The sequence below is a fragment of the Drosophila grimshawi genome, unplaced genomic scaffold (assembly GCF_018153295.1).
Source record: "Drosophila grimshawi isolate 15287-2541.00 unplaced genomic scaffold, ASM1815329v1 contig_311, whole genome shotgun sequence".
Lineage (NCBI taxonomy): Eukaryota > Metazoa > Arthropoda > Insecta > Diptera > Drosophilidae > Drosophila > Drosophila grimshawi.
Window position 1 is genome coordinate 5,818,346 of NW_025063098.1, and position 27,973 is coordinate 5,846,318.

Genomic DNA, 27,973 nt, shown 5'->3' on the forward strand with positions numbered 1-27,973 from the left:
GCCAGACGAATAAGTTTATCAATGCAACAATAATATTGTTTCGTAGCCATTAGGCACTCAGTATATTACAATAATATAAGTACATTCATATGCTTATAAATATGCATTTTCTAAGAAAGTGAAACACAAATTTAAATTGTTTGCAGTTCTTCTTTTTCTGATTTTAACATTCAGGCGTTTACGTTATGTTAACTTTACAGTCCGAATGCCTATCATTAAGAGACTAGTTAGTGATGCTATTTAACTGTATTTATATAGTTAATGCTATAACTACGTTGACACAATTCTTTTGTGTGAATTCGTAGTTGAAGTGATAGTTTTCTTAATTGATTGCATTTAACATATTGTATTATTATATAGATTACATAATTATTCTGTATGCTGAACAGATATGTATCGCTTCTGTTTTATACGGGGTATTTTACAGTCACACACTTTACAGACATCTTGGAGACATATCGTGTTTTAACAGCTGGCTGTTAGTCTTATTGGACAGCTGCGCGAGTGCGGTTGTGTGAGAGAGAGAGCTTTGTTTGCCATTCTGAGTGCGAAAAGTGAAAACCGTCATCAAACAAATTCAATTAAAAGGCGAGTCAAGTGCCAGTCAGCAAAAATATACGAATATTATTTATTAGAGCACAAGGAATACAAATTCATGCGAAGCAAGCACAACCACAAATATCCATATTGATTTTCTTGTGTTTTTGTGGCGTGCGAAAAAAAGGCAGAAAGACAAAAACAGAAAAGCAACCACTTCATATAAGAGCTAAGATTATCACTTGGTCTTGTTGGAGCAATTTGCCAATTCCGCTACTACAAAAACAACAATGTAGACGACTCGCAGCGTGTGTGTTGCAGTCTTATTAACTAAGTCGAGTCAAGTGTCGTCGGAGTTTGAGCGTGTGTGCGAGCGAGAGAGCGCGCAACAAATGCTACAACAACAACCACAACAACAACATGCACAAAATCCAAAGTTCAGCATTGTTTGTGAGTGTGTGTGTGTGTGAGTGTATTTAAGAAGATGCAAAAAGGCAAGCTAAACAACAACAACAAAAAAATGAGTTCAGAAAATTGAAATTGTCATCGAAAGCAGCTCGTAAAAGCGCAAAAGCAAATTAACCGGCAGGAGCTTTGGGAGTGGCCTTGGACTGCCTTTTAGCCATCATATTCCAATTGGAATTCGACAATCAACAACAACAGCAACAACAACAACAAAGCAATATGTGGATACCATCAAACAACAAATACGGCGTCGGTGAGTAAAAATTCTTCAAACCAAAAACTAAATGAAAAATGTTGCCTCTATGTGTGTGTGTGTATGCATATGTATATGTGTGTGTGTGTGTGTGTGGCTGTCCACAAACCCCCCTCGGCTTGGCCACCCCCTTGGTGATGACAAACAGGGGGTTGGCTGCGGGAGGGGGAGGTGGTCTGCGATGCGTCACGTGCACAGCATTTACAACAAAGCTTTTGTTGATTTTTGTTGCTGCGTTGCGTTGATTCACCGCTTTTTCCGCGAAACGCCGCACAGCATCGCAGACAATCCACCCACCCAACCACCCACTCTGTCGTGTCGGCTTTGCCGGAAAGGCGGAAAAGCGATTTTTCTACTTATTTTTATAGCAGGCCGTCGACGTCGACGTCTGCGTCGCTTTTCTCTCCGCTTCTTCTTCGTCGTCACTCAAAAGAGATTTGTGTTTGTTGTTGCTGCTGTTGTTTTTCTTGTTGCTTGTGCTGTTGCTGATGTTGCTGCTGCTGCGATTTGATGTGTTTATGTTTTCATTTGTCCCCACACCACATCCCCTCCCCCCCTCGTTCTAAAAACTGGCATCTAGCTCTCACTCCCGTTGCCAATTGTGCCGTGTGCCAGGTGTTGCCAATTTAAATGCCTCTGTAATTGCCAGCAAAGAAACGTTGACTGTGTTAACGGTGACATTGGCAGCGTACTTTAAACTTGTTTTCATATCAGCTCAACTAGCAAATAAACATGTATCTAAATACTCACATATATATAAATATATACAATATATATATATATGTATATAAGAAGTCTAATTCTTGTACCCTGCAGCAGATATCAAATGTGGGTAACCAGACTATAAAAATATTTAACTACAATTAAATATACTACATATGGTCTATATATAGTTTATGACATTATTATTATGATTATGATATTTGTAAATGTGGCGACATTGTTTATTAAGGAAATATGAAAGAAGTCTGTGGCTTATGGTTTAATTATTTGGCACATTTCTTTGTTAAGAGTCCAAATTGAGCTGGACAGTGAAATAAGTGCGTGTATTAATTTCGTTTGCAAAAGGTAAAATTGAGATAAATTCATATTTATATATAAATACATATAAATTCATATTTACATAATGGCTTAACTGAGATATCAAATAGTATTAAATTGGCCAAGGACATCAGAACAGGCCTGAAGAAAGAACTCTTTTGCAATTGGACAGTCTCAGAACTTCTACAAAAATGAATTTAAGTCGGGGAAAACCCCTAGCAGGCCACGGAGCAGTCAAAAAACATTATCAGCAAGCGATAATCGTATCTTATTATTGTATATATATCTTTATGTTATGTGTTGATTATATTAATCTGAAACTCAGTTAAAAATAGAGGGTATCCCCCCCGACTGGCACTCACAACACAAACATTCTCACTTCTGTTTACAAAGTTGTAAGTTGTTGTTACAATTGTGCATTGTGTTAGTGCGTTTTCTCCACTGTCCATTTGTCTGCTTTATTTTTATATTATCTCCGCATTCATCACAGAAGCAGATGCTGAGAAAGAGGCTGGTGGTCAACAGCAGCTTCTTCACATCCGCTCGAGTCTTGTGTGCTTTTGTGTGCCAGATAAGCGTTAGTCGTCATCTATGTTGACATTGTCGCTGATGCTGCTACTGCCGTTGCTGCCGCTGCTGCTGCTCCAGTTTTCATGAAACTGCTGCTGATTTGTGACATGGCAGGCAGTCAAAGTTAACACAAATCAATCAGTCAGTTGGCTGCTTAGGGCTTGGGTAGACTCCTGGTCCATGTAAACGCCATTAGCGGCTGTCAGAGCAGCAAACAGCAGCAGCAGCAACGCCCTAACCTTGCACAATAAACACTACGAGGGGAGAGGAGAGAGTCCCAGCCCGTGCCACGTGCTGGTCGCTTGCAACTTTTGTCTGGGCCAATGAGTTCGTTAACATCCGCATGCCAACCCTGCCCGGAACCCCATCCACATGCTCTTTGTCTCTTCCTATACCCTAGCCGTGGATAATTTAATTTTGTCACGACATGTGTAACGCACTGTAAAATAACTCAATGCATTCATAATTTATGATTTTTGTGCTCAGTAACACAACAGAAACAACTATTGAAAATAAGAACAATTCGGTAAATATATATGAAATTGCTGTAAGAGCATTTAATTGTCCGTCTTAAAAAGTTGACCAATTTTTATGTCGTTGAAATAATTGTAAGCATTGTCGTGGCAACCAATCAGCATTTTCTTTTTTGGTTGCTCTCAATTACGCAGCTAGTCCGTGACACTTTTTGGTGGTTGCATGCAACTGAAGCTGCTGGCAACTGGCAACTTGCAGCAACTGGCAGCATGGCCATGCGGGCAGTTTTATCTGTGCGCAGCGAATTGGCCCAGGCACAGAATCAGAATCAAAGCCAGAAGCGGGAGGCACTGAGAATTGTTGGCGCAACTTTGCCAAAAAAATAAAAGAAGAAGAAGAAATTTCTAGACAGGCGCAGGCCGGATGTTGCCAATGCCTTTTCCAGTGAATTCCGGTGTTTTTGTTATTGTTGTTGTTGTTGTTGTTGCTGCCGCTTCTTTTGCTTCTGTTGCTGTTACTCGACTAGGGGGCAAATTCGTTTTCAACTTTAATTTAATATTCATTTTATGCATTTGGCCAGTGGCAGTTGTCTGTGTGAGTGGAAGCCAGCGCACAAATTTGTGCAGCGTTTCCTTTTCGTTATGTTAACACACACAAAGGCACACACAAAGACACACTCACATACATAAATACATACATACAAAATATACATACAAATATACATACAGTTTGTATGTGTGTGCGCATTAAATTGATTCATATTCATTGTTTAATATGCTCGGCGGCAACTTTATGTCGCCACTCCAACCTTCTGGCTGCCTGACACCCCCTTTCATACCCTTCCATCCCTTTCCATTCACATCGTTCATCATCCGCCCATCTGCGCTGCGTCGGCCTTTGAAAACATGCCTTCAATTCGGCAGTTGGACTTCCATTATTTGTCTTTAACGATGTATTTATGATTTGTGCCTCGCTCAGTCTATGATTAACTAAGCACACACACGCAACCACCACACACAACGGCACACGCACACAAAATTTATCACACTTCCGATTTGCGGCGCATTATCAGTCCACTTAACCGGATGAAGCACGTTCCACACGCATTTATGTAAATGCATTCAGCCGCGACCCGAAGTGCATTTGGTCAACAAGCAGTTTCATCTATCTTTCTATCGATATCCAGCTAACCATTTAAGTTATATGCATTGGCATTGGCCTCGCAACGTCTGATAAATGGCTGGCGATAAGACGGCAGCGCTTATTGATCCATAAATAACTTAGATAAGCACCCAAAATATTATAAAGTGTGCACCATTCCGCTTCCGCTTGGCTGATAAAAAAAGAAGGGAATGTTGGTCTAACAATCAACTATCAATTGTCTAATTGTCGACTATTGATAACCGACTGGTGAATATGTTCGCCACTTTACCTTTTTCAAAATGTGCATTCCCAAATGTTTAAATATTTGTTTTGCAATTGTTGTTGCATTTAATTATGGTCATAAAGCTTAAGTACCAATTTTGAAATACATGAGAGACTGTTTGATACGCTATCAACTGTTGTGGTATTAAATCATATACGTAAAACATTTTGCATCTGTATGAAATAAAAGTCATGTAATGTGTAATAAATTATCCATCTGACAATCAATGCAATTTATTCTACAAAATCAAAGTCATATAAATTTATATCAATATTTATTTTTATTTCATTTTCTTAAACTATTTTTGATTACCCAATTAATCAATTTATTTCGCCACTAGACCGAGTTTTTGGCAAACTTAAAGAAATGCAAATCAAATGTACCCACTGATCGCAGGGTATCAAAATGCATATTGCATGTTTCAGCAGCATGTTGACACGTCTTCATATAAGATGTCTATGTGTACGTGAAAATATGTATATTTACTTCTGTGTGTGTGTGTGTGTGAGTGAGGAACCATGATGTCAGCAACAATAATGAAAAGCTGCTCGACAAGCTGAACACGAAGAAAACTGAACAGTAATTTCCTACTCTACTATTTGCAACTCGACGCCACAGAATAAATAGTACGCAACTGTTTAGCAAAAAAAAAGTATTGCGTATTCAGTGGCAAACTCGATTCTTTAGAGCATCGTATAATGACATGTGATTGACATTGAGGCCACATTTCCTGTAGACTTAACGCTCTCATCAATGGATTCATATCACAGCTAACAAACTATTGCATTGATGTATAACCGAAATCATTGCTTATTATTTACAATTTTCCATTGGATTTTCTATTTGATAATTCCTAGTTGGAAGTGAGCTAAGAATTTCGTATTGTTTAATTCAATTTCCATCTAATCAAATTTGTATCCACTCACTTTTATCCCTCTTTATTGTACTTTGGCCCACTTCTTGATTCCCTATACACAGTTGCCGTCTCCCCTTTTGCAACATGACTTTACACTGTGTGAAACAGCACAATTAATTAATTAAATTCTTGAGCTCCCAGAGCGCACTTGGGTCAAGTGTGAAGATTCTCCTTTGTGGCCTGCCAGCGCTCCAATTGCTACTCCCTTGCTCTGCAATTAACGCATACTCGGTGTGTACCCTTTGTGTGTGGGAGAGCTTCATATATAGCTTCTGAAAGTGCATATGCCACTCAAAAAAACACATGATTTTCAATCAATAATTATCTTTTGAAGTTCTTAAGTTATTAATGATGATCGTGAGCTTGTCAAAAGTTGAACTAAATGATTAATACACGCGGAATAACAGGAAGCTTTAATGGTATTAAATAACAGTTAACAACTAAATGAGTTAAACATCGATTATATAGAAACCTAAAAGGTTAAAGGAGTATCTAAGCATCAGTTTTTTTTCTTTAGGTTATAATCCATTTATCTTTTTATTAAATACGAGAGGCTTGTTGATATAGAGAGCTTAGCTGCAATTTTAATATATACTATGACTTCATATATATGTATTTATATGCATATATGTATATATATGTAAATGTATGTATTATCACGGGGTTTCGTAAGTTAGCAGTTGTTGTTTATGAAGCGCTCATTGCGCTAATGCAGCAGCTCTTTTATTTAATTTAAAATTATTTTCCAACTGCCGCCGTTTGCGTCTTTCTTTTCCTGTTGTTGTTGCTTGATGTTCTTGCTACTGTTGTTGCTGTTGCTGTTGCTGCAGCCACTTGGCTTAACGACTTTTTTATTTAAATACGTTTGTTGACATTGCGGACTTGTTGGACTCTTCTTCTCACTCTTTCTCTTACTCCTTCCCTATCCCTATCCCTATCTGTAGCTTTTGTGTTTCGCTCGGTGCTTTGTTTTTGACGGGTTGTTTGCGCACACAAAGTGAAACTCTGGAAAATCCCATTTGTGTGCCTGGAGTACTTTATCAAAAGCGCAATTAAATGCCCAGCGGTAATTATCCTGCCCTCTTAGATGCGCTGGCGCCATTCAAAACTATTTCAGCCAATGAAATATTAAATTTCTACTTCATTCCCATTTAATGTTTAAGCTGCTAAATAGATTAAAAAAAAAAAAACACAAAAATTCTCATTAGAATTATATATGAATGTGCACGAGCAAACGCCGGATGGCAAGTGGGTGGGTGGGTTTCTTTCTTTTTGGGCAGGACAGGGACAGGGCTTGGTTGGGTTGGGCTGTTTTGGGAATGTGGAGGACGTAGGATGAGGCGTTGCTAGCTTACTTGCCAGCCCGACGCCTGCCTAATGTGACTGACCTAAATAGTGCGTCGGTTGACTAACACTCTGCCTGCCTGCCTCCAACTGCCACAGCCTATATGCATGTGAGTGTGTGCTTGTGTGTCTGTGTGCTCATTTAGTTGAGTGTTTGCCAGCGCAAGTTGAAGAGCTAGAAGCCCAAACGCAAACCTCTTGCCTTTTGTGCAGTGCCATTTAAATTATAAAATTTCAGCTATTTAGCAGCTTGAAATCCATTTAAATCAGCAACGGCTTCAGCCAGTTGCTAAAAGTTATGCTCCAACCACACGACAATTGTGAAGACTTATGTATGTTAAGGAAGACGACGCAGCCACAATGTACACCAGTACCCACCAACAGCAACAACAACAACAACCACAACTGTAGTAAGAAGTTTGCTGACTGCGCAATACTCTGTTTTTTTAGTTATGGAGAAAGCAGGCTTGAAAAGATGATTTGTGGATTTCCTTTGCGAGGAGATATCTAAAAGTGTCATGTGTTTTAAATACATGAAAATTTTCTTTCAACCTCTTAATATCATCAGAGGTCTAAGACACCCTACAATTAGGGTATCTTAAATTATGTCATTGTATGTAATTTACGAACTTTACAACAGAGTCTCGAAAATAACAATGCTTTGGTTGTACAGATAATTTCACTCCTACAAATCTAATTTAAATGTAAACTTATCAGTTACTATTGACCAATATTGTGCTAATGTCAAAGTTTATGAATATTTGTTGAATTGTATAGCGTTAAATATATATCGACATATTCAACATTTGGTTCGCCTGAACGAAAAAACAAACCCAACATACTCCTTTACTCAAAATTTGTGAACAGGGCATATCAGCGACGACAACAACAACAACAGGAAGCAGTTTGCCCATATTCATCGCAATGAAGCATTTCATTTGACAGACAGACAGACATAAAGTACTTACATCCAACCGTATACCTACTCCGCCCTCCACCCCCCTCACTCCAGCGACCCTTGGCGATCTCCTCCTCTGCTCTGTCTGATGTCTGGTTGTGCGTTTTATTAGCTCCTTTCGTTGATATGCTCATGCCGTGCTCGCTCGTTTGTCTTTCAGCGCGCGCAACCAAACATATATGTATGTATATATGTATATACATATATACATACTCTATAGACTACTACACTGCCACACCCCCCACCCCACCCTTCCTCTGTGGAGCAGAGCAACGACGCCGCCCGGACTCCAGTGCGTGCCTTGCATTTGCAATTGGCTGCCATGCTGCGGGGCCACATTGCGGATTTATATTTCTACTTATCAACAGCAGCAGCAGCAGCAGCAACAGCAGCAGCAGCAGCAGCTTCCCGGGCACTGCTCCAGCCAAAGCTCCAGCTGAAGCGGGAGTTCTTTATTGTCCATTGGTTGAAAGCAAAGTGTTCAATTGCTGGCGTGCCCAAGTGCTGCTTGTGGCCGTGCTGCTGCGGTTGTTGCTGCTCCAACACTCAGAAAAAAATTATGACAAATAATTTGAGACTTCATTAAAAAAAAAACTTAAATTCTACATATCTTCTTCTTTTCCATATTATATATATATTCTTATATTCATAATTATTATTCTTTGGAGAAAGCCGATTTTATTGTTGTCTTTCGCTACATATTTTTTTCTCTAAGTGTACGACCGCCTTCACCAGCAGAGACATCGAGTATAGATGTGTATATTACACCCCCCATATGCACATGTATTCTGTTTCCAAAAGCATTTGCCTATTTATAGTTGAAGTATTTATTGTTGTTGTGCCACTCTCGGCATGCTCAAGTGGCCACTCATGGGGGCACTTTAATTGCCTTCAATAGCCCCAGCCTGGATGGCAGGCGTCGTCTTCCCCAATCTGCTGCTGCAATGTCATGGCCAATGCGCAACTGGTTGTTACCAAGCCACCACTTATTCTTATCAACCATTCCATCGTTGCAGCCATACACAACTGGCATGGCAATGTGCGTTTTGGGCTGCCACTGGATGTCGGCGACTCTGTGGATATTGTTGAGGAGTGTCGGTACTGGTATCGCGGATCCTGTCCGCGTAAATCACGTGCTGTCGGACTTTTCCCCAAAACCTACATATACATCAAGGATCTGTCGAAAATTGATCCGGTTGTCGCCGAGTGCACACAAGTGCTCCGCGAATGGTCCGAGATCTGGAAGCGGCTCTATGTGGTAAGTATTATCAACGAACTCGTAACGTTCATAATATAATTAACATTGCATGCCTTATATAGGATCGTGAGACGTACAAGTTTCACACGCTGCACAAGGTTATGGTTTCCATATTGATAAGTCGTCGAGAGCTGCTAAGCGCTACCATGACACAGGATCAGACAGTTGAGCTTCAAATGGTTGTGGTGTCAAAAATCGATTGGGGTAATCGGTGAGTAATAGTCAAAATAGTTGAAATATATGCAATACTAATATTACAATAGCAATTATAATTATAAGTATCACTTGCTTTGTTTTCCCTCCCCGAAATCTGTTTGTCAAGTGACCTTTAGAATTTCCGCTCTATTCAACAATACAAAGTTTGGCTCAGCTTTTGTTTCTCTATTACATACATATACTAATTGTATTTCGAAATTAAATACTTTAGCCTCTATGCATGTAAATATGATGAATATTTTTGAAACAACAGTCCAATAGATATGTTTAGCATATATTCCAAAATCTTCATGAGAAGAGATCATTATGTTCTAGCAGATGACCACTGATCGCCACTGAAATCGTATAGGATTGACTGAAAGTTAATATACTCGTATTTAATATTTATTACAACTTAGATAGTTTGTTTTCTTTATGTAAAATGTGTTCTTTTCTAGCAATAATCACAATAATTTTGTTATAAACAAAATTGCTTAAAATTACATACATTTGTATACTAAACGTTAAGACAAAAATAGCGAGAGCATTTCCAATTGTTTTCTTTTTTTTGTTATTTTTTTTTTGTTTTTGTTTTATGTTTTATGTTTTGTTAAGTTCTATACTCGTGATCATATAATTCGATTACTACAGTTAGATGCAAGTAGTACATATATGTATGGATGTATGTCTCTGTATACAGATCAAAGTTTTGGGAGCGTGCGGGATCGCTGAGCTGCGATCGTGATAATCGTGTCGTGAGAACGACTCACGCAACACCTCAAAGAGCAAAACTATCGAGCTAAGCGGTAAACTAAATTGTATATATTTAAATGGCGCATCATTGTTAACGTTAACGTTACTACGGATACAAGCTGTATTTAGTAGTATGTATAAGCATATCGGATAATTTAACTTCATTATCATTCACAATCCAACCTACAAATTGCACGGTCTGCCTGTGTGTGTATATATATATATTTATATATCTTTCTCTCTATCTCTCACTCTCTCCTGCACTTTCTCACTCGCATTGACTCCCCCTCCAAGTGTGTGTGTGTGTTTGTGTGTGGGTGGGTGTGTATGTGTCTAACGGCTTTTGTCCTTGTCTGGGGACGTAGTTAAAAAATTTGCTTTATATAAGGAGAAAAAATTTTGCTAAAGAATTTTGTTTTGCTGACGACGTTTCCTCAAATTCATGTTTCACTTAAAAAACAGTCTTAGAGATGTACATACACATAATTGAAAAGCCTAAATGCCTAGAAAGCTGCTAAACACTTACAAAAAAAAAAAACATCCAATTGCCTCACAACTCTGTCTACAAATATTATTGAGAAATCATTGAAAATAATTAGCGCCCAAAATGTGCGTAGCGCCTATGTTTCGGTCTCTTTGCCGCCAAAAGTCTCCACAGGCGGATAAATTGGATGGCTAATGGGATTCATTTCTAGTGTCGAAGGGGCCGAGGGCGTGCGTGAGGCACCCAGCAGGCTGCATAGCTGTTGCAGCATATCGCTGTACGCTCGTGTGCTAAGATTCTGGCTAAGCAAGTGCAATATCAAGAAGTCGCCAATCTGCAAACGTTTTAAAACCAAACATTTAGTTCAAAGCATTATAAATAATAATAATTATATGATCAAACGCACCTCTAAACGCCTAACAAGTCCAGCGATTTCCTTGCGTTGACCCGAGCGATAGTTGCGCTTGATGATTGTCTCGCGTGTGGTGGGCATCATGATAACCACCAAAGAATAGAGCACAGCTACGCCAGAAATTGTTGCCAGTATAATAAACCAGAACCTGTAATTGAAAATGGGAGGCTTTTAATGACAACCTCTACAGCATTGAGCGTTCTCTCCACTTACCATAGGAAAATGTAGATCTTCTCGTTGAGAATATTGAGAGCCAGCACACAGAGTGTATCGTGCTTTTGTATCGATCCACTGGGACCATATTTACGGAACGTGCACTTTGTTAGTCTTGGAAAAACCTCAATCATGGGATCGAAACGCATATCCTGATCCATGTTCGAGAACTTGACGACATCAGTACCATAGGACATGAAAGCACCGCCCAGAAACTTATCCACCATAAAGATGTTGACAATCACATTGATAAAGTTCAGCAGCTCGCAGAAGAAATACGCAAAGGAGTAGCCGTTATGCGAATTGAGACTTTCCATAAAGTATTTAATAATGCGATTCTGCCGTTCCTTGCGATATCCATCGGGCACAGAGACCATACCACGCAGTCCATCGGTTATCATGCGAATTTTGCCATCCTCCATGTTCTTCCAGATCCAATGTGGCACATAAAACATAAGACCCTGTACAAAAATAAGCAAAAAGTTAGACAATTCCGATGCCTGAGACTGGGAGAGAGATTGTCAAGAACTTACCTGAAAGAACAGCACAAAGGGCACCCACTGATAGTAGCTGTGATAGCGCTTCTCCTGGCCATACTCATTACCCAAACCCGGAGCGGCGACCTCAGTGCCAATCTGTCGATGCTGCTGGCCGGGTATCGTGAAGGTGTAAGTGATCCAACAGAATGTGTTGATCACGTGCATCGGTATAGAGCCATCGTTGATGCAGCTTATCGGATCACCTGTAATAATAAGCATTAAATTTATGATAAGATAAACTATATATATACATATAGTTATATATGATTGTCTGATCAAACATTGGTAACTGTATTGGCCTTAGCTAGTTTTGAAATAATTGTGTTCAAGTCTGTATTATTATACTCGTATACATAGCGCCCCAATTCAAAGCTTGATAAGTTCTAAGTCGGAAAATGGTTGATCCATACGATGATTATATTTATAAACAAAAATATGAAATTTGTTAGACAAGATAAACACTTTGGTCAGGCAAAGCTGGATAAAACCTGTTACCATTTGCATAATTATGTAATAACTATTGTGCAATGGAAATGGGGGCCTGACCCCATGCAACCCCCATGGATTTAAGCTAAATCAAATGCAATCGCATTTCCCAGTGCAGTCAAATGTCGTTCATCAGCGTCAAGTGGCATTAAGGCAATCTAAATCTTTGGCCAGGGCCATACAAATTTGTCTACAAGCTTGAACTGTGGGTGCGCCGCCCAACTAGAACTTTAGCTAGACTGCCTTTCCCCCCGCTCACCTCACACACACACCCTCGCTTGCTTAACCAACAAAGGACAGAGAGAATAAGGTGGAGAGAGAGAAAGAGAGAGAGGGGGGCGAGGAACGAGGGCGAACTGTCGGCATAATAGTATAGTATATATGTAAGAAGTTTCCTAGAATTAAATTGTCAATATTTACATTGGCACCGTACACTTTCGAGCGCTTCTTTTAATGCACAAACATTGGCTCCGGCTCTGGCACTGGCTCTGGCTCTGACTCTGGCTCTGACTCTGCTTTTGTCTTTTGGACATAAATCAGCTCTCCAACTGGTTGAGTCGTGTTGGAATTGGCCCCTAAAAAGCTTGTGGTATTTTTGGGGCCACTTAATGCGCAACATTGATCTACACACAGTCAAAGAGACACGCATCGCCCGCTGTGACTCACATTTTTGAATCACATTCGGGAAATGTGATGAACGTGCCGCTGGCATTTCAGATTACACGACCATTAAACATTATTCAGTATTGAGAAAGCGCGAACCAGTTTCAAAATTCAATAAGCACAATAAGCAGCACTTTTGTTCAACCGCTTTTATGCTGCATTAGCGCATTTGCTGTAATTGTATGCACAAATATGGTGCATAAAACCAAATGCATGCCTTATTCATTTGCATAGACTGCACTAATTTTCACAGTTTTAAGGTTTCGAATTTCGTGTTTTGGTTAGCTTTTGTGCTGTTTTTTGTTGTTTAGCTATTACGCTAAACAGGCGCTAAATATCACTTACCGATCAGATTGTTTGCCGTCACGATGATACAACAGGTGAAGAGGATGGCTGTCGTAATCCTGTAGTGGCAGCGAAAGACCATATTATCGATGACCGCCCTGTCCAGCAGATTTCGTATCTTGACGTAGCTGGACACAGCCGAGAGCATGCCAAAGACCACCATAATGAATGCTTTATTGTTGTTCCTTGTTGTTGTTGTTGTTGTTGATGTTTTTGTTGTTAACTAAACTAAACTGTAAATGAGAGAAAATTTGGATTTTTTAATTAGTATTTATTTTGTGCGTAGTTTTTGTTTGTTATGCAATTAGAGGGCACTCTCTCTCTCCCGCTCTCTCTCTCTCTCTCTCTGACAAGATGGCAGCTTGTAATGTGTACAAATTAAAGCAATGTGTGTGTGTGTGTGTGTGTGTGTGTGTGTGTGTGTTGTGCGTTATCTGGCACAACAGACGTGACATATTTCAAATGATGATGATTTCCGTTTGACTGCCTTATCGTGATATACAAGCTGCACTTACAATTAAGTAAGTGCTCTTGGGCAGTGCCGAAACTTGGAAAGATCTCTGTCGCACAGCGGTGCCTGCTTGGAGTCTTCTGTCTTCTACACATATTTATTTTTTGTGTGGCACAATCTAATCTAATCTTTGTCTTCGTACATGAGTAGGTTGAATGGCCTCCGGGCACAAAAGCGAGTCTTGGCTCATTTGAGCTGTTTCTTTGGCTCTTTGGCTCAGAAAACAGAACCGGTAAATGTAGCATGAAGCTTTGTCAACCCACGCATAAATTTCACTTTGCCGCTTGCCAGTTTGTGTGTTGTGAAAATACATATTTATATTTCTGTGCGTACACTTGAAATTTAGAGCTTTCTTAATCCTCTACTCAATATATGCATACATATATATTTATATATATATGAGTTAACGGCTCGAATTCGATCAAAAGATTGAGATCAGGTTCTGTTTGGCTTTTGTTTTCTTTTTTCCCTTTTTTTTTTGGGGACTTCAGCAGAATATTCTTTGGCGCTTTTGTTTATATGCAAATTTATTGGTTTTTTTTTGTTGCTGTTGTTTTAATTTCGATCTGTGTGTCTTTCATTTCACCACCGCATATCGTATAACTCTAAATACACACACACACAGACAGAGACATACGCACACATGTGCGACGCTCATAGAGTCGTCTCTGTCGCACCCGTTGCAATTAAAGTCAAAATATATCTGCATCTGCGCAGCGGCAGCTACTCCTTTTCAAAATGCAGCAGCTTCTGCCTTCGGCACTGAGCATTGAAAGTTACACATAATGTTTTATGCCCTACACACACACACACACACACACACACACTCACACACGCGCGCGCACACACACAGATACACAGACACACAGCGAGAGCTCACACAGATACACAAAGAGCAGCACTTCATTTCAACTTCAATTCTGTTGCTGTTGCTGCTGCTGCGGCTGCTTTTTTCTTTTTCAATAAATTTTTCAAAAAACTGGTTTTAAGGTATTTTCTTTTTCGTTTCATTTTTTTGTCTTGTGTTCAGCGGCGAGAGCGAGGCCCCAAGTTCGGTTCGGCTACGGGTCGGGAACTGTTGCCACTGTTGCGCTTTGCTGCCGTTTTTTTTTTTTTTTTGTTGCTTTTTGCTACCAACATTAGCAGCCTGAGCTGCTGAGCTGCAGCATATTGCGGATCCCAGCAGCCAATTCTCTCCTCTCCTCTCGACTCTCACTATCTCCCCTACGCTTAAGTGATTCTTTTGCTCCTGCCAATTTGGCATTTCGCATACAAATTTATAGCCACTTTGACACTTTGAAAACTTGTTTTAAACGCGTTGCGAACCATTAATTTGTTAGCTTGTTCTCGTGTTCGTGTTTTACTAATGCTTTTTTTTTGTTTTTTATTTTGTATTGTTGTTGTTTCGCTCATGAAATTTGTTGCAAATTTTTGTTTGAGCTGTTTGAGATTTCTATCACTCACGCACACATACATACACATATAAGTATATATATATCTATATATCTATATATAACTATATAGTCGCCTCAGCTGTGGCTGCATTTGTATCTGCATCTGTATCTGTAGCTGCATTGATATGTGTGTCTGTTTTCATATTTGTTAGTGTACAACTGCAGTTTGGCTGTTTGACTGTGATTACCGTTTACTAAAAATGTGCAGCTGCGCTCAGCGGCGTTCCAAAACCTACTGAATCTGACGCAAAACGCTGCCAAGCCTGACCAGGGCTTGGTATACACTCTCTTTCACACAAACACACACACACACAAGCAAACAATACACGCACACAGATACACTCTCCCTGTTTATTGCTTAGATACTTACAAGCTCTCTCTTGTCAACCTCTCTCGCGCTCTCTGGGAACCAGTTGGTTGATCGCAATCGCAACTAGTTCCAGCTCACGGCTTGGAAATTACGCTCAGATTGCATTTGCACGGCCTGTTACCTTATTGCCAGCGAATGTTACCTGGGCGCAGTCTCAACCTTGCAGGTAGCAGCAACACTCAACTGAACTCAACTCACTCGTTCGACGTTAGAGCACTGGCAAACGGCATTCAATATTGATTTACATTAGTTAACCACACCCCACCGCGTCCCATCACCCAGACCATGACAACATAGTATCTGGATCAAAAGTTATCTTTTGTTGCCTCGATCCACATTGTCACCGACAACATTGAAAATTTATTGCTTCATAAGAAACCTGCTGCTGCTGCTGCTGCTGCTGCTGCTTCTGCCTGCATACAACTCTATCTTGTTGTCTTACTGGGCCGGGTCTCTGGCTTGGAACTCGGTCCGTGATTTAAGAATATCGTTAAAAATGAAATTTAAGATACACAAACGGACCGTGTGCATCGATTGAGCTATATTAGTTGCTTCTTCAATACAGTAGATACCCCTTGGGATAACATTGCCATCTTATTTGAAACTATTCATACAGTTAACGTTCTACACAATTTGCATTTTCATTGTCAAATTTAAAGAGTTATTTTAAAGAGCATAATATATTAAATATATCTCTTAGTTTTTTATTTATAATTTCCAAGCAAAACCCCGTATTCATTGCATCTAAGAACCAAGCAAATATAAAACAAGGATAAAAAAGTGATCATACTTAGCGATAAGCCTTTAAGATAAGTGTTGCTCAGTAGTCCTAATCGATAACACCCTTTTGTGTATCGCCTTCTTAACTATCCATTAATCTCACATTATTATTAAACATCGTCTATCCACATTCATTCAATCTCACCAACTTTTATCTGTTATCTTTCAACGTCTTCATGAGCTACATAGATCTTGAGAAATCTTATGAAATTAAAGATTTTTGTTTAAATATAGACTACTAATCATTGAAATTTGAAGATGATTGATTAAATCTACTATCTGCATTAACTCAAAATTCATTTACTCTCAAACTTATAATAATTCACCATTAAGTTACTGAAATGCTTTTGCCTTAATATGCATCAATCTTTGAGCTGGGGACACTTTGCAAATCTTAACCTGCTGAAGTGCATCCCAGCAATGCTTAGCTCTGCAGCACTTAAGTGTGTCGCTGGCCTGTCGATTGCCGTACATCACACACACACTCACGGCCACATAGATCCATTTGCATGGCGGAGAGCTAGTGGAGCCGTCTGGAGAAGCAACGACAACTTGTTGCCAGGCGTTAACCCATCGACTCCTCCTTCGCCTCGTGCATTTTCTTCACCCTTTTTTTTAAGCAACTCATTGCTGTGGCAACTTGTTGGAAAGATGACTCAGCCGGTTAGTTTGCTGGTTGCTCTTTGGCTGTGGCCACAATGAAATGGCATTTCGAAATGGCTGCTGTTGCATGTCCTGTGTGTTGGTTGCCCCAGTGTGCTGTTTGTTTATTGTCTGTTCCTCAACCACAGCTGCGGTGGTATCTTCTTCAGTTGTGCTTGAAATTGTATCTCAACGGGCTACACCTTTTATAAAGACATTAAATACGAGATATATGGAATGTGTGATTGTGATAAAAATGTATCTGTTACTCTGCTGCGACCTGTAGATACAGATACAATCAACCAACATCGCTGTTGGATGTTGCGTTTGCTGTCTGTGGTTGACAGCGCTGCTGCCGCTGCTTATCGATGTGTAAATAATCAGTTTTTTTTTCTCTCCCTATACATATGTGTATATTGTCTTTGCAACGCCTCGCTGTTGTTTTCTTCTTCGAATCGTATCGCAACACAACATATCTTCATAGATTTTCAACACTTTAAATTTGTAAGTTCTTCGCACCGCATGACGCTTAATTAAACAACAAATTTGTGAATTTGTTAAGATAAAATTTTAAATCACGCTGTCAAACACACACACACACACACAGACGTATATTTCGTAGATACTTTTTTGTGGAAGACGCGCTCTTTTTTTTTTTGTACCTGTTGAGCTCGTTGCGGGACTTAATTAAAAACAATTTAAAGGGTCCATTACGAGCATTGCTACCGTGTGTATCTTATGTGTGTATGTTGAGTCAGCAGTCGAGGCAGCCAGCAACCGACGGCATTTGCGCACGCGTGCCTCTCATATTGGTATCCATAAGATACATTTTGTGGCGCAGGCATTTCTTATGGTCACGTCAACTCCACAACAGCTCCACAGTTGCCCAGCTTAAGGCGTAACAGAGGTGGCTCAATACACACACACACACATGCACATATAAACACACACATACACATACAAACCAACACATACACACACACGACGAGGAACCGAAGAGCATTCGCTCAATTGATCTTCTCTTGGCCAGTTCCAGTTCCAAAATGGAAACCACATTTTGCCTCTACTCTCGCATTTGAGCTCGCTCTCGCTCTCGCTCTCTCGTTCTATGCTGCCTCTCTCAAGTGAACGGCAACAAAGCCGTTTAGGCCTCGTTAACAACAAAACGGCTTCTTGAGCTGCTCTGGCCAACGCGTTCAACACAGACTCGTAAGACGTTTGTCCACTTGCCATCTCCCTCTCTCTCACTGTCTGCCATCCCACTCGCTGCGTAAGTCAGGTAGAAAATTCAAGCGTAGCCGAGGTAGCAACATCAACGACGACGACGACGTCGACGTCGGCAACATATTGCTGATGACGTTGGTGGCTGCCAGGTTAAGTCTCGTATGCGCCACCGGAATGCCGTGAACCCATTACCTGTACCTGTGCCAGTGTCAGTGCCTGTTGCTTGTTGCTTGTTGGTTGTGACTATGCCTCGTTGGCTGGCCGAAACGAACAGCAGCAGCAGCCGAAAGACTGGCAGCCACTTTGTAAGCCAAATTTATGCGTCATATCATGCGGATCCAATGGCAAATACGATTCAACTTTAGCGTTGATTATCATAAAAATGTGTTTGGATTTTTAGCCCAAAAATCTGTAACTGGTAGCTGCTGTTAACGTGAATGTGTCAGAATCTTCTTCATTTAAATAGGTCTACACATTGAATGATTTTGTCATTTAGATGACAATCTTTGTTGTTCTTTGAGTGTACTCAAAATAAATCGAATTAATACAAATTCTTGCACTTAGCAGAAATTACAAATTATTTATTATTATTTTTTTATTATAGATTCGATTTTATTATAAATAGAATATGTTGGCCAATGATGTGGCTCATTAATCGACGATTTTAGAGTTGATCTTCGTTGTTTGATTTGTTTAGATTATTACATTTTCCCAATACAAATTATTTATATAATATTTCACTTATGTATACGATTAAAGTAAAGCTGCAAACTTTTAGGTTAATCTTAATTAGTTTTCTTTCTTATATTATAATTATTTTTCTCTTGGCAGAGGAGAATCCATGATAAAATATTTCCCGTGCTTCCCATTAAAGTAATAATTACTTTTCTAAAGATCCTCATCTATCTTTTATTGTTGAGTCTGGCTTTCATCATTTTTAAGATTGACATTTAAGATTAAATACACCTGAGCATGTAAATAATCCCCCTATTAGTAAATTGTATTGTTTATTAAATCGCTATTTAGTTTATGCCTAGAATTAGGAGATACTCGAAAGATTCACCCCTCGCTCTTCCCCCTGCCCTTTAGCCTGTTTCATTCCCTTTTCTATGTGCTTCGCACGTTTTATTTTTGGGGCATGCTTTGTGATTAATGATCCCCGTGAGCCACATGGCGCTGACTGACCAAATTAAATTAGAGATGTTCGCTCACCACTCGACTCCACAACTGGCAATTAATAACGAATGCGTCAAATTCATTTAAGCTGCGATAGTTGCCCAAATAAACGCAGCTGGCTTGTGGCATACTCCTCGTCATGTGTCGATTCATTTCCATATTGCTTATCAGCACCTTGGAACGTGACTAAGTGGCAAAGTTATTTTAGCTGTTCTCGTTTCATATACATAGATTATTATGTTGTTGCCTCACCTCTCAGACAATCACTCAGCCAGCTAACGATCTTTGATCTTTGCAGCAAACTGGGCCTCGATCTGGTGCCGCGCGTGGGCCCCTTGGCAGTGGATCCACATGGCATTGGCATCGTCAAGCTCTACAATGTGCACGTGAACAGTGCGGATAATGCAAAGGCCTCCTCGGTAAATAGCTACTTTGCTCATCAGATGATGAACTGAGCCCAAAGTAACCTCCATTTTCCATTGCAGAGCCGCGGCACTTTGCGCCGAAAAACTCAGCGCAAGATTCTCAGTCATCATTTGTACTTTTGTATGCGAGATTTTGGTCATCGCATTGGCGGCGATGATGCCGAGGTTTATTTCTTTCTCTACGACGGCAATCGCATGCGGCCTGTGTCCGAGCGATTTCTTGTCAAGATCTGCAAAGATGGTTTCTCCAATTACATTGAGAAACTGCATAGCAATTGCACCGTCTTCACGGATCTCGGTACACTCAAATCCAAATCCATGCTCTCGATTTGTTGTAGACACTCCAATCTTTTCAGGCGCTGCGGATCTTAATGAGGAACTGCATCTGGTGGCCGTTGTTATGCGTGTGGGCAAAATAATTCAATCCGATTCGATAAAGAAAACTGAGAAGAACAGCTCGTGTGTGGGCGGCGCCACCTATCGGCGTCCCTTTGGAGTTGGCGTGCTCTCCCTGGCGGACATCAGTCAGTTTGACAGCAGCCTGGAGCAGCAGTCTTCGGAGGAGCGCGAATATAGCTTCAAGCTATACCAGAGCGAGGAGAAGGACTTCCATCTGCTGCCCGAGCATATTATTAAAAAATCCAATGGCAAATTCTCACCCATACAGCCAGGTAATCAGAGCACTCAGGGCATTGTCGTAACGCTTAAGCTGCTGCATGGCGGCCTCGGCCAGGCAAGGCAGGAGCAGCCGCTGCTATTCCAAGGCACAACAATTACACGCAAAATGGGCTTTCCTGATGTCATTATGCCGGGTGATGTGCGCAACGATCTCTTCCTGACGCTCGAACGCGGCGAGTTCGAGCGTGGTGGAAAAAATACTGGCAAAAACATTCTCGTCACCGTAGTGGTTCTTGACGTGGCTGGCAATGTGCTCGCTGATTGTTTGTGGGGTGCATCTGGCATGGATGCATTGCCACAATACCGATCCATGATACTCTACCATCAGAATGCGCCCAGCTGGAACGAGATGCTGCGCCTGAGCGTGCCCATCGATAAGTTTGCCACGGCTCATGTGCGCTTTGAGTTCCGTCATTGCTCGACGAGGGAGAAGTCGGAGCCCAAACTATTTGCGTTCAGCTTTGCCCGACTGATGGACACGAGCGGCGCAACTCTGGGCGATGGTCAACACGAGCTGTATGTGTACAAATGCGAGGATCCGGCCAAGCTGCAAGCGGCCAGCTATCTGCGTCTGCAGTGTCGGCCCAGAGATGCACAGGCCATGTTGGACTGTGCCAGCTGCTTTAGTCGCAGCTCCAAAGAGGTATTCGTGGTGCGCTCATTGCTCTGCTCCACGAAATTGACTCAGAATGCGGATTTGCTGTCGCTGCTTCAGTGGCGTGCTCATCCCGAGACCCTGCAGGACTCGCTGACGGGTGTGCTGCGGCTCAACGATGAGGAACTGGTTAAATTTCTGCAAGATGTGCTGGATGCCCTGTTTGCCATGTTCTCCAACGAGGAGGGCAACAGCACCCAACACTCCGGTCTCGTATTCCATGTGCTCGTCAGCATCTTCAGTCTGCTGCAGAGCAACAAGTTCCAGCATTTTCGGCCCGTGATGAACGAGTATATTGAGAATCATTTTGCTGCTGCTCTAGTCTACAAGGGTCTCATCACGTCCGTTGAGCATATGGCTGTGTTCATGACCAAGGCCGAACATCCGGATCCCTTTCAGAAGTGCTTCGGCTCGCTGGAGTATATCTTTAAGCTGTTGATACAATCACGTCGCCTGTTTGCACGCGCCACTGGCGGCCAATACGAGGACTCCTTTAGGAGGGATCTCCACTCGCTGTTCACGGCATTGAATGGTATGTTGGCGGTGCCATCGTACGATGTCATCATACCCACCCAGGAAGCGCTACTGAACTCCACAGGTGTGGTGCTGGAGCAGCTTAAGGATACATTGCCCGCTCCCGAGCTGGGCATGTTGGCGCGCAATATGCTCGATGCGATACCACGTGGTGCCCCCAATCGTCTTATACAGGCCAAGCTGCAAGCAGTCAAGGATCTCGTTTCGGGCGAACTCTTTCACGAGGATGGTAAGATGTTCCTTCTCTTTCTCAATTATAGCAAAGATTTGTACGAATCTAAATAAGCTACATGAGCAGTTTTAAATATTTATAAAGACTTTCCACAGCAATAACTCTCTGTCAAAACCAATCCGATTATCATCAGCATTGTCTCTTCGATCGTGAATAATTATTATTGTTACTTGACTCCTTCTGTTTTTAGATTCACGTACCGTTGTCCTGTCGGTGGCCTGCAAACATCTGCGCATGCATCTTAGCCGACGGGACGAGCTGCGTCTCTGTGCCGAGATCCTATCGGAGATACTAACCCAACTGTATGAGTTGCAGCGCGAACAGCGCGACAAGGTGACCAATACACTGCAGCATGATCTGGACTCGCTGTGCAAGAATATCCTGGGTATACTGATCCGCACGATTAGCATTATAATGGAGGGCTCTCATGCGGTGCTGCCACCACTGGTGGCCTGCCTGTTAGGCCTGTTGCAACTGCTGGACGAGACGCACTACAAGCGCTACTGGGACGAGCTGACGCCCAACAAAGATCCGCGTGATCTGAAGGACTTTCTTAGCAAATCCCTGTTGGTATACGAAGAGCTGCTTACTCAAGACTGGTTAGTCTTTCCCACTGACTGGCTGATCATGAAATTGGCCGCCAATGACGTGATGCGGAAATCCCTGGAGGAGTTTGCCAAGCCGCTGGTCTATCGTTTTCTTGGACCGCATGCCTTTGACTCGCAACTGTGGTGGAGCTACTTTAGCCTGGCTGTCACATTTCTCACCCAGCCTTCGCTACAGCTGGAACAGTACAGGGAACCGAAGCGTCTGAAGATCCTGCACTCACATGGCGACATGCGCGTGCTGATGGGCTTTCAAATACTTAGCATGTGGTCGCAGCTGGGCGAGCAGAAGCTACACTTTATACCCTCGATGGTGGGTCCGTTCCTGGAGGTCACTCTGGTGCCGGAACCAGCGCTGCGTAAGGCCACTCTATCGGTCTTCTACGACATGATGCAGTGCGAACAGGTGGGTAAATCTTAAGTTATCTGAGCTTGGCCTCACAGTTATTCCGTCCATTCTTAGGCTGCACGTGGCTCGTTTCGTCTGGTTGAAAGCGAGCTCATTGACAAACTGGACTTGTTGATCAGCGAGAACAAGGGCGACGATGAATATCGGGAGCTGTTTAGCACCATGTAAGTAATTGAGCCATATGCATACTATTTATAGATATTTGTAAATACCCATAAATTCGTATTTGTATGCTATATATATATATACTGTATATATGTCTGTATAAATGTCTCACCTCACACTCATTGCAATCGCCAACCATAAAAGGGAACATCTCAGCTTGGTGTAAGTTCAACTCGCATTTTGCCCTTGTCGTAGAAATTTCTTCCTTTTATATTTTACGCTTTTGCCTACTGCAAACTTACTATATCTTTTCGTATACCTGTGTTACTCTTCTGTTACTGACAAAATACTTTAGTTATCCCATGTCTAACTGACTCATAACTGACAACTTATTAACTCACTCACTCACTCACTCAATAAATCTTTTGCGTCAACGTTCAGTTTGCTGGAAAAAGTGCAAACGGAGAATCCGAACTGGAAGGATGCTGGCACGGCTTTCATTGCGTCCGTCACCCGTTTGCTGGAGCGTCTCCTGGACTATCGCAGCGTGATGCAGGGCGAGGAGAATCGCGACAAGCGCATGACTTGCACCGTCAATCTACTCAATTTCTATAAAAACGAAATCAATCGCAAGGAGATGTATCTGAGGTGCGTTTCACGAATCGAACTCAAACTGAAACTCTAACTCATATTATATCTATATCTATTAATAAATAAATGAATAAATATCGAACAGATACATCTATAAGCTGCACAATCTGCATCTGCAGTCGGAGAACTATACGGAAGCGGGCTATACGCTCAAGCTATATGCCTCCATGTTGAGTTGGGATCGGGAGACGCCAAGCTTTGCGCCCTTCGACAACAGCGGGCAGCCGGAGTGGCAGCGCAAGGAGCGACTGTATCACGAGGTAGGTAAACACAGCAGCATCAATCTGTAGCCTATTTATATATATACATAGATATAGGGATATACACAATATGTCAGTCTGTCATTTCCCGAAAATTACAAACGGATTTTCGCTCATTTGCCGCACAAGGCGTAGAATTACCATTCACCTCAGAGATGATCTATATATAAAGATATAACTTTAACTTTACGCAGATACTCAAGTATTTCGACAAGGGCAAGTGCTGGGAGAAGGGCATACCACTGTGCAAGGAGCTGGCACAGCTCTACGAGACGCGTCGCTTTGACTACAACAAGCTGAGCGACATACTCATCCTCGAGGCGAAGTTCTTTCAGAATATACTGACACAACTGCGACCGGAGCCGGAATACTTTCGCGTTGGCTTCTATGGCATGGGACTGCCGCTCTTTGTGAGGGTAAGTAATTCCTCTAGGCAGCAATTAGCGGATAATTTTTAGCTTTTCAATCGTTTTGCAGAACAAACAGTTTGTCTATCGCGGGCTGGAGTACGAGCGCATTGGCGCCTTTACGCAACGCCTTCAAACGGAGTTTCCCAGCGCACAGATTCTGGCGAACAATAGTCCGCCAGAGGCGGCTATATTGAATGCACCCGAGCAGTATATACAGATCAGTAATGTGCGACCGGTGGGGGATGCGCAAGCGCTAAAGACGGCCATGGTGCCAGTGCCGGAGAAGATAGCACGCTTCTATGAAGTGAACGATGTGACGCGCTTCATCTACGATCGACCCATGTACAAGGGACCGATTGACAAGGACAATGAGTTCAAGTCACTGTGGATTGAACGCACCACCCTGGACATTGCCAGCGCATTGCCCGGCATCCTGCGCTGGTTCGAGGTCAAGCAGAAATCCGTTCAGGAATTAACACCCGTCGAATACGCCTGCGAGATCATCAACAATGCTGGCAAGGAGCTATCGGAACTAATCGTACAGTACAGGCGCGATCCCAAGCGCAACATTAATCCATTCTCGATGCGTCTCCAGGGCACTATCGATGCAAACGTCATGGGTGGCATTAGCAAGTACCAAGAGGCATTTTTCTCCGAGCACTTCCTTAAGTCGCCCCAAGGTGCCGGCCAGCAGGCCAATGTGCAGCGCCTCAAGATCTTAATACTGGAGCAGATACAAATACTGGAGCAGGCACTGGAGCTGCACGGTCAGCTGGCGCCCGCCGGTGTTCAGCCGCTACACAATCGCCTGCTCGAACGCTTTTCCCAGCTGAAGCAGAGTCTGTCCGGCATGGGTCGCCTGAAGCGTCAGCCGTCGGAGAGCATTGTGAACACACCGCTGCCACCACTACCAACGGAGCAGCGCAGCGGAGCTGTACAGCAATCGGCCGCTGGCAATACAAATGCAAACTATGTCTACGAACTGGATGAGATTTATACGCGACCCGGCGAGACCCTACGTCCCGTCGAAACCATGAACTCGTATCAGACGCTCAGCAAGGAGAGTCTCAGTATTACCCTGCCGCTGGCGGAGATGGGCGCCGAAGCACCGCCCGTACCCAATCGACCGCGTTCTCAGAACTTTGCGGTAAATGGCGCCGTAGACAGTCCGGAAGTGCCACCCAAGCGCCAGCCAGCAATCAATTCACCGAATGCTCCGCCGTTACCGCCAAGAGGCATAACGCCCGACAAACGCGCCTCAAATCCAGTGATTTTCAACGATTTTGGCAACAATACAGATGCAGCGGCGCGACGACATTCAGCGCAACAGCAGCAGCAGCATGGCCAAAAGTACTCCGTGGTGGACATAAGCTTCGATGATCCCGAGGCGGATCAGCAGCCGCATTCGCTGCCGCACAATCTCCAGGAAGCGGGAAATCAATTAAATGTTTGCTTTGCGCCCAATGATTTCCGTGACTCGGGCATCTCCACCACCAGCTCACGGGAACTGAGTCAGCTAAATAATCTGAGCGAGGAGTCATCCTCCATTTCGATGAGCACAGTTCATCATCGCGAGCACTGTCGCATCAGCTCGAATGGCAGCCTGGATGTGCACATCCATGCGGCAGCATTGAACATAACGCATCGCGATAGTTCCGCCAGTTCCTTTGATGTTGAGGATATACCAGTGCCACCGCCGCCGATTCCACCCAAATCCCTGGGTATGGCTGGCAATGGAGTTGCTATTGGCATTGTCGCTCCCAGCGACGAGGCGCAATCACCCAATACACTTGCATCGCTTAATCATTCCATTAACAATCACAACAATCATCTGCCTCAGCAGAATGGCGATGGCAGTGGTGACGCCAATGGCTACAGCTCCCCACAGCATTCAACCACTAATGGTAATGGCCTGTTGGGGAGCGTTAACATAGCGCCGGCGCCGCCGCCGCCAGCTGTCAATTCTGCTGTTGAAGCAGCCACATCTTCATCTAGTCATCATCATGATGGCAGCACTTTTTGAGTTACAATATGTCGCTGCCATCATCCACCCGATCAGCCGCATCAGCCACACAAACCATCCTCATCGACATCCACGTCGAGCAGCACTTCAACGGAGACAGCAACAGAGAGCTCCGATGCCAACTCAACTACCCAATCGATAACGCCACCGCCGCCACCACCACCGCCACCGCCGTCGTCGTCGTTCTACCATCATTTCCATGCGGCACAGAATCTTATTAATCCCCAAACGCCTGGGCCGGCGGTGCACTACTGTCAGGATTGCCTGTCGTCACCTTCGCCCACACCCACAATCATTACGGAGCAGGCGCTGGTGCATGCCTCGCCTGGGCAACTGTTGGGGCCAGGTCAGCCAGTTCAGCCTCATATTGAGCATTGCTCCTGCGGCCTGAGCTTTTCCGTGCATCAGCAGCAAGCACACAACTCCACACTGGAGCGACACGCTTATGGCTTCCAGTTGGAACAACAGCTCAGCTGCCAGCACCAGCATCATCATCATCATCATCCACCACCAACAGCTGCGCATGCACATGCCCAGACCGACTGCTCCTATGAGCCGCGCTAATGCGATTGGCCAAAGCCTATCCACAGAGAGTGAGGTTTAGTTTATTAGCTATAACTACAAGTATTGTGTCGATATTAATCTACATTTTGTATTTGTTTGAATTATTCTAATTATTCTAATTTTGGTGCCAAATGTCTCCCGCTGAGGTAAACAAAAAAGGTTGCTGCATGAATTGTCTAATTTAATTGCACATTATTTATATCTACGAATATCAGTTAAAAGTTTATGTTAGAATATAGTAAAAATGAAAAAAAATCGCGGGGAATTGTCGCTAATGTTACTAAGACAGATCAATAAAGTGAAATACTTGTAAAGCTAATATGCATAATTAATTTTAGACGTAAACAAATAAAGATGATCAAATTTCTATAGATATTATACATGCATACATATATCATGTGTTGAGAATCAAGCACTAAACCAAAATATTCAATGCTAATCAAAATGAGTAGAACAAAATTTACTTAAGCAAACACATAAATACATATAACACTGACGAAATGTGCAATGCAGTTTTTACTTTAACAATAAATATATATATATATATATATATATATATATACATTTTCATAGATAACGCCACATACGTTTTCCAGTTTTGTACATTTTTATAAAGTATTTAAGTATAATGGTCCTTTTAACTAGACTAGATATCAGCGCAACTAATCGTATTTAAACAATGAGAATTAATCAATTTAAACAAAGAGAATTAATCAATTTAAACAACTGAGAATACTAGTCAACAACGACAGCTCGAAAGAGTTGCGCATTCAAAAATTACATTTTTGATTAATCGCTATATATGAATCTATATACCTTATATACTCATTTAAACGTGCATAAGCAAAAAAATAGAGTATACAAACAATATGAATTTACTAGAAATCCAATATATATGAATTGTATCCCCATAACTATAATTATTTACCAAGT

At 42.3% G+C, this 27,973-nt stretch overlaps 2 protein-coding genes across 2 annotated transcripts; one reads left to right on the plus strand and one right to left on the minus strand.

Annotated features, from left to right (window-relative positions):
• Nucleotides 1–515: 515 nt before the first annotated feature.
• On the plus strand, nucleotides 516–27,883 carry LOC6563396 (dedicator of cytokinesis protein 3). Its single transcript, XM_032736999.2, has 12 exons — nucleotides 516–1,255; nucleotides 9,001–9,242; nucleotides 9,305–9,453; nucleotides 19,788–19,908; nucleotides 19,975–20,212; nucleotides 20,271–22,010; nucleotides 22,204–23,024; nucleotides 23,082–23,191; nucleotides 23,574–23,780; nucleotides 23,869–24,043; nucleotides 24,238–24,459; nucleotides 24,521–27,883. The coding sequence occupies exons 1-12, from the start codon at nucleotides 1,222–1,224 to the stop codon at nucleotides 26,474–26,476; spliced, it is 6,015 nt and encodes a 2,004-aa protein (XP_032592890.1). The 5' UTR covers nucleotides 516–1,221; the 3' UTR covers nucleotides 26,477–27,883.
• On the minus strand, nucleotides 10,238–13,565 carry LOC6563397 (innexin inx3). The gene is made up of 5 exons (XM_001990227.2): nucleotides 13,333–13,565; nucleotides 11,833–12,041; nucleotides 11,300–11,760; nucleotides 11,081–11,234; nucleotides 10,238–11,008 (listed from the first exon to the last, which is right to left on the minus strand). Exons 1-5 carry the CDS (start codon nucleotides 13,493–13,495, stop codon nucleotides 10,811–10,813), a joined length of 1,185 nt encoding a protein of 394 aa, XP_001990263.1. The 5' UTR covers nucleotides 13,496–13,565; the 3' UTR covers nucleotides 10,238–10,810.
• Nucleotides 27,884–27,973: the final 90 nt, after the last annotated feature.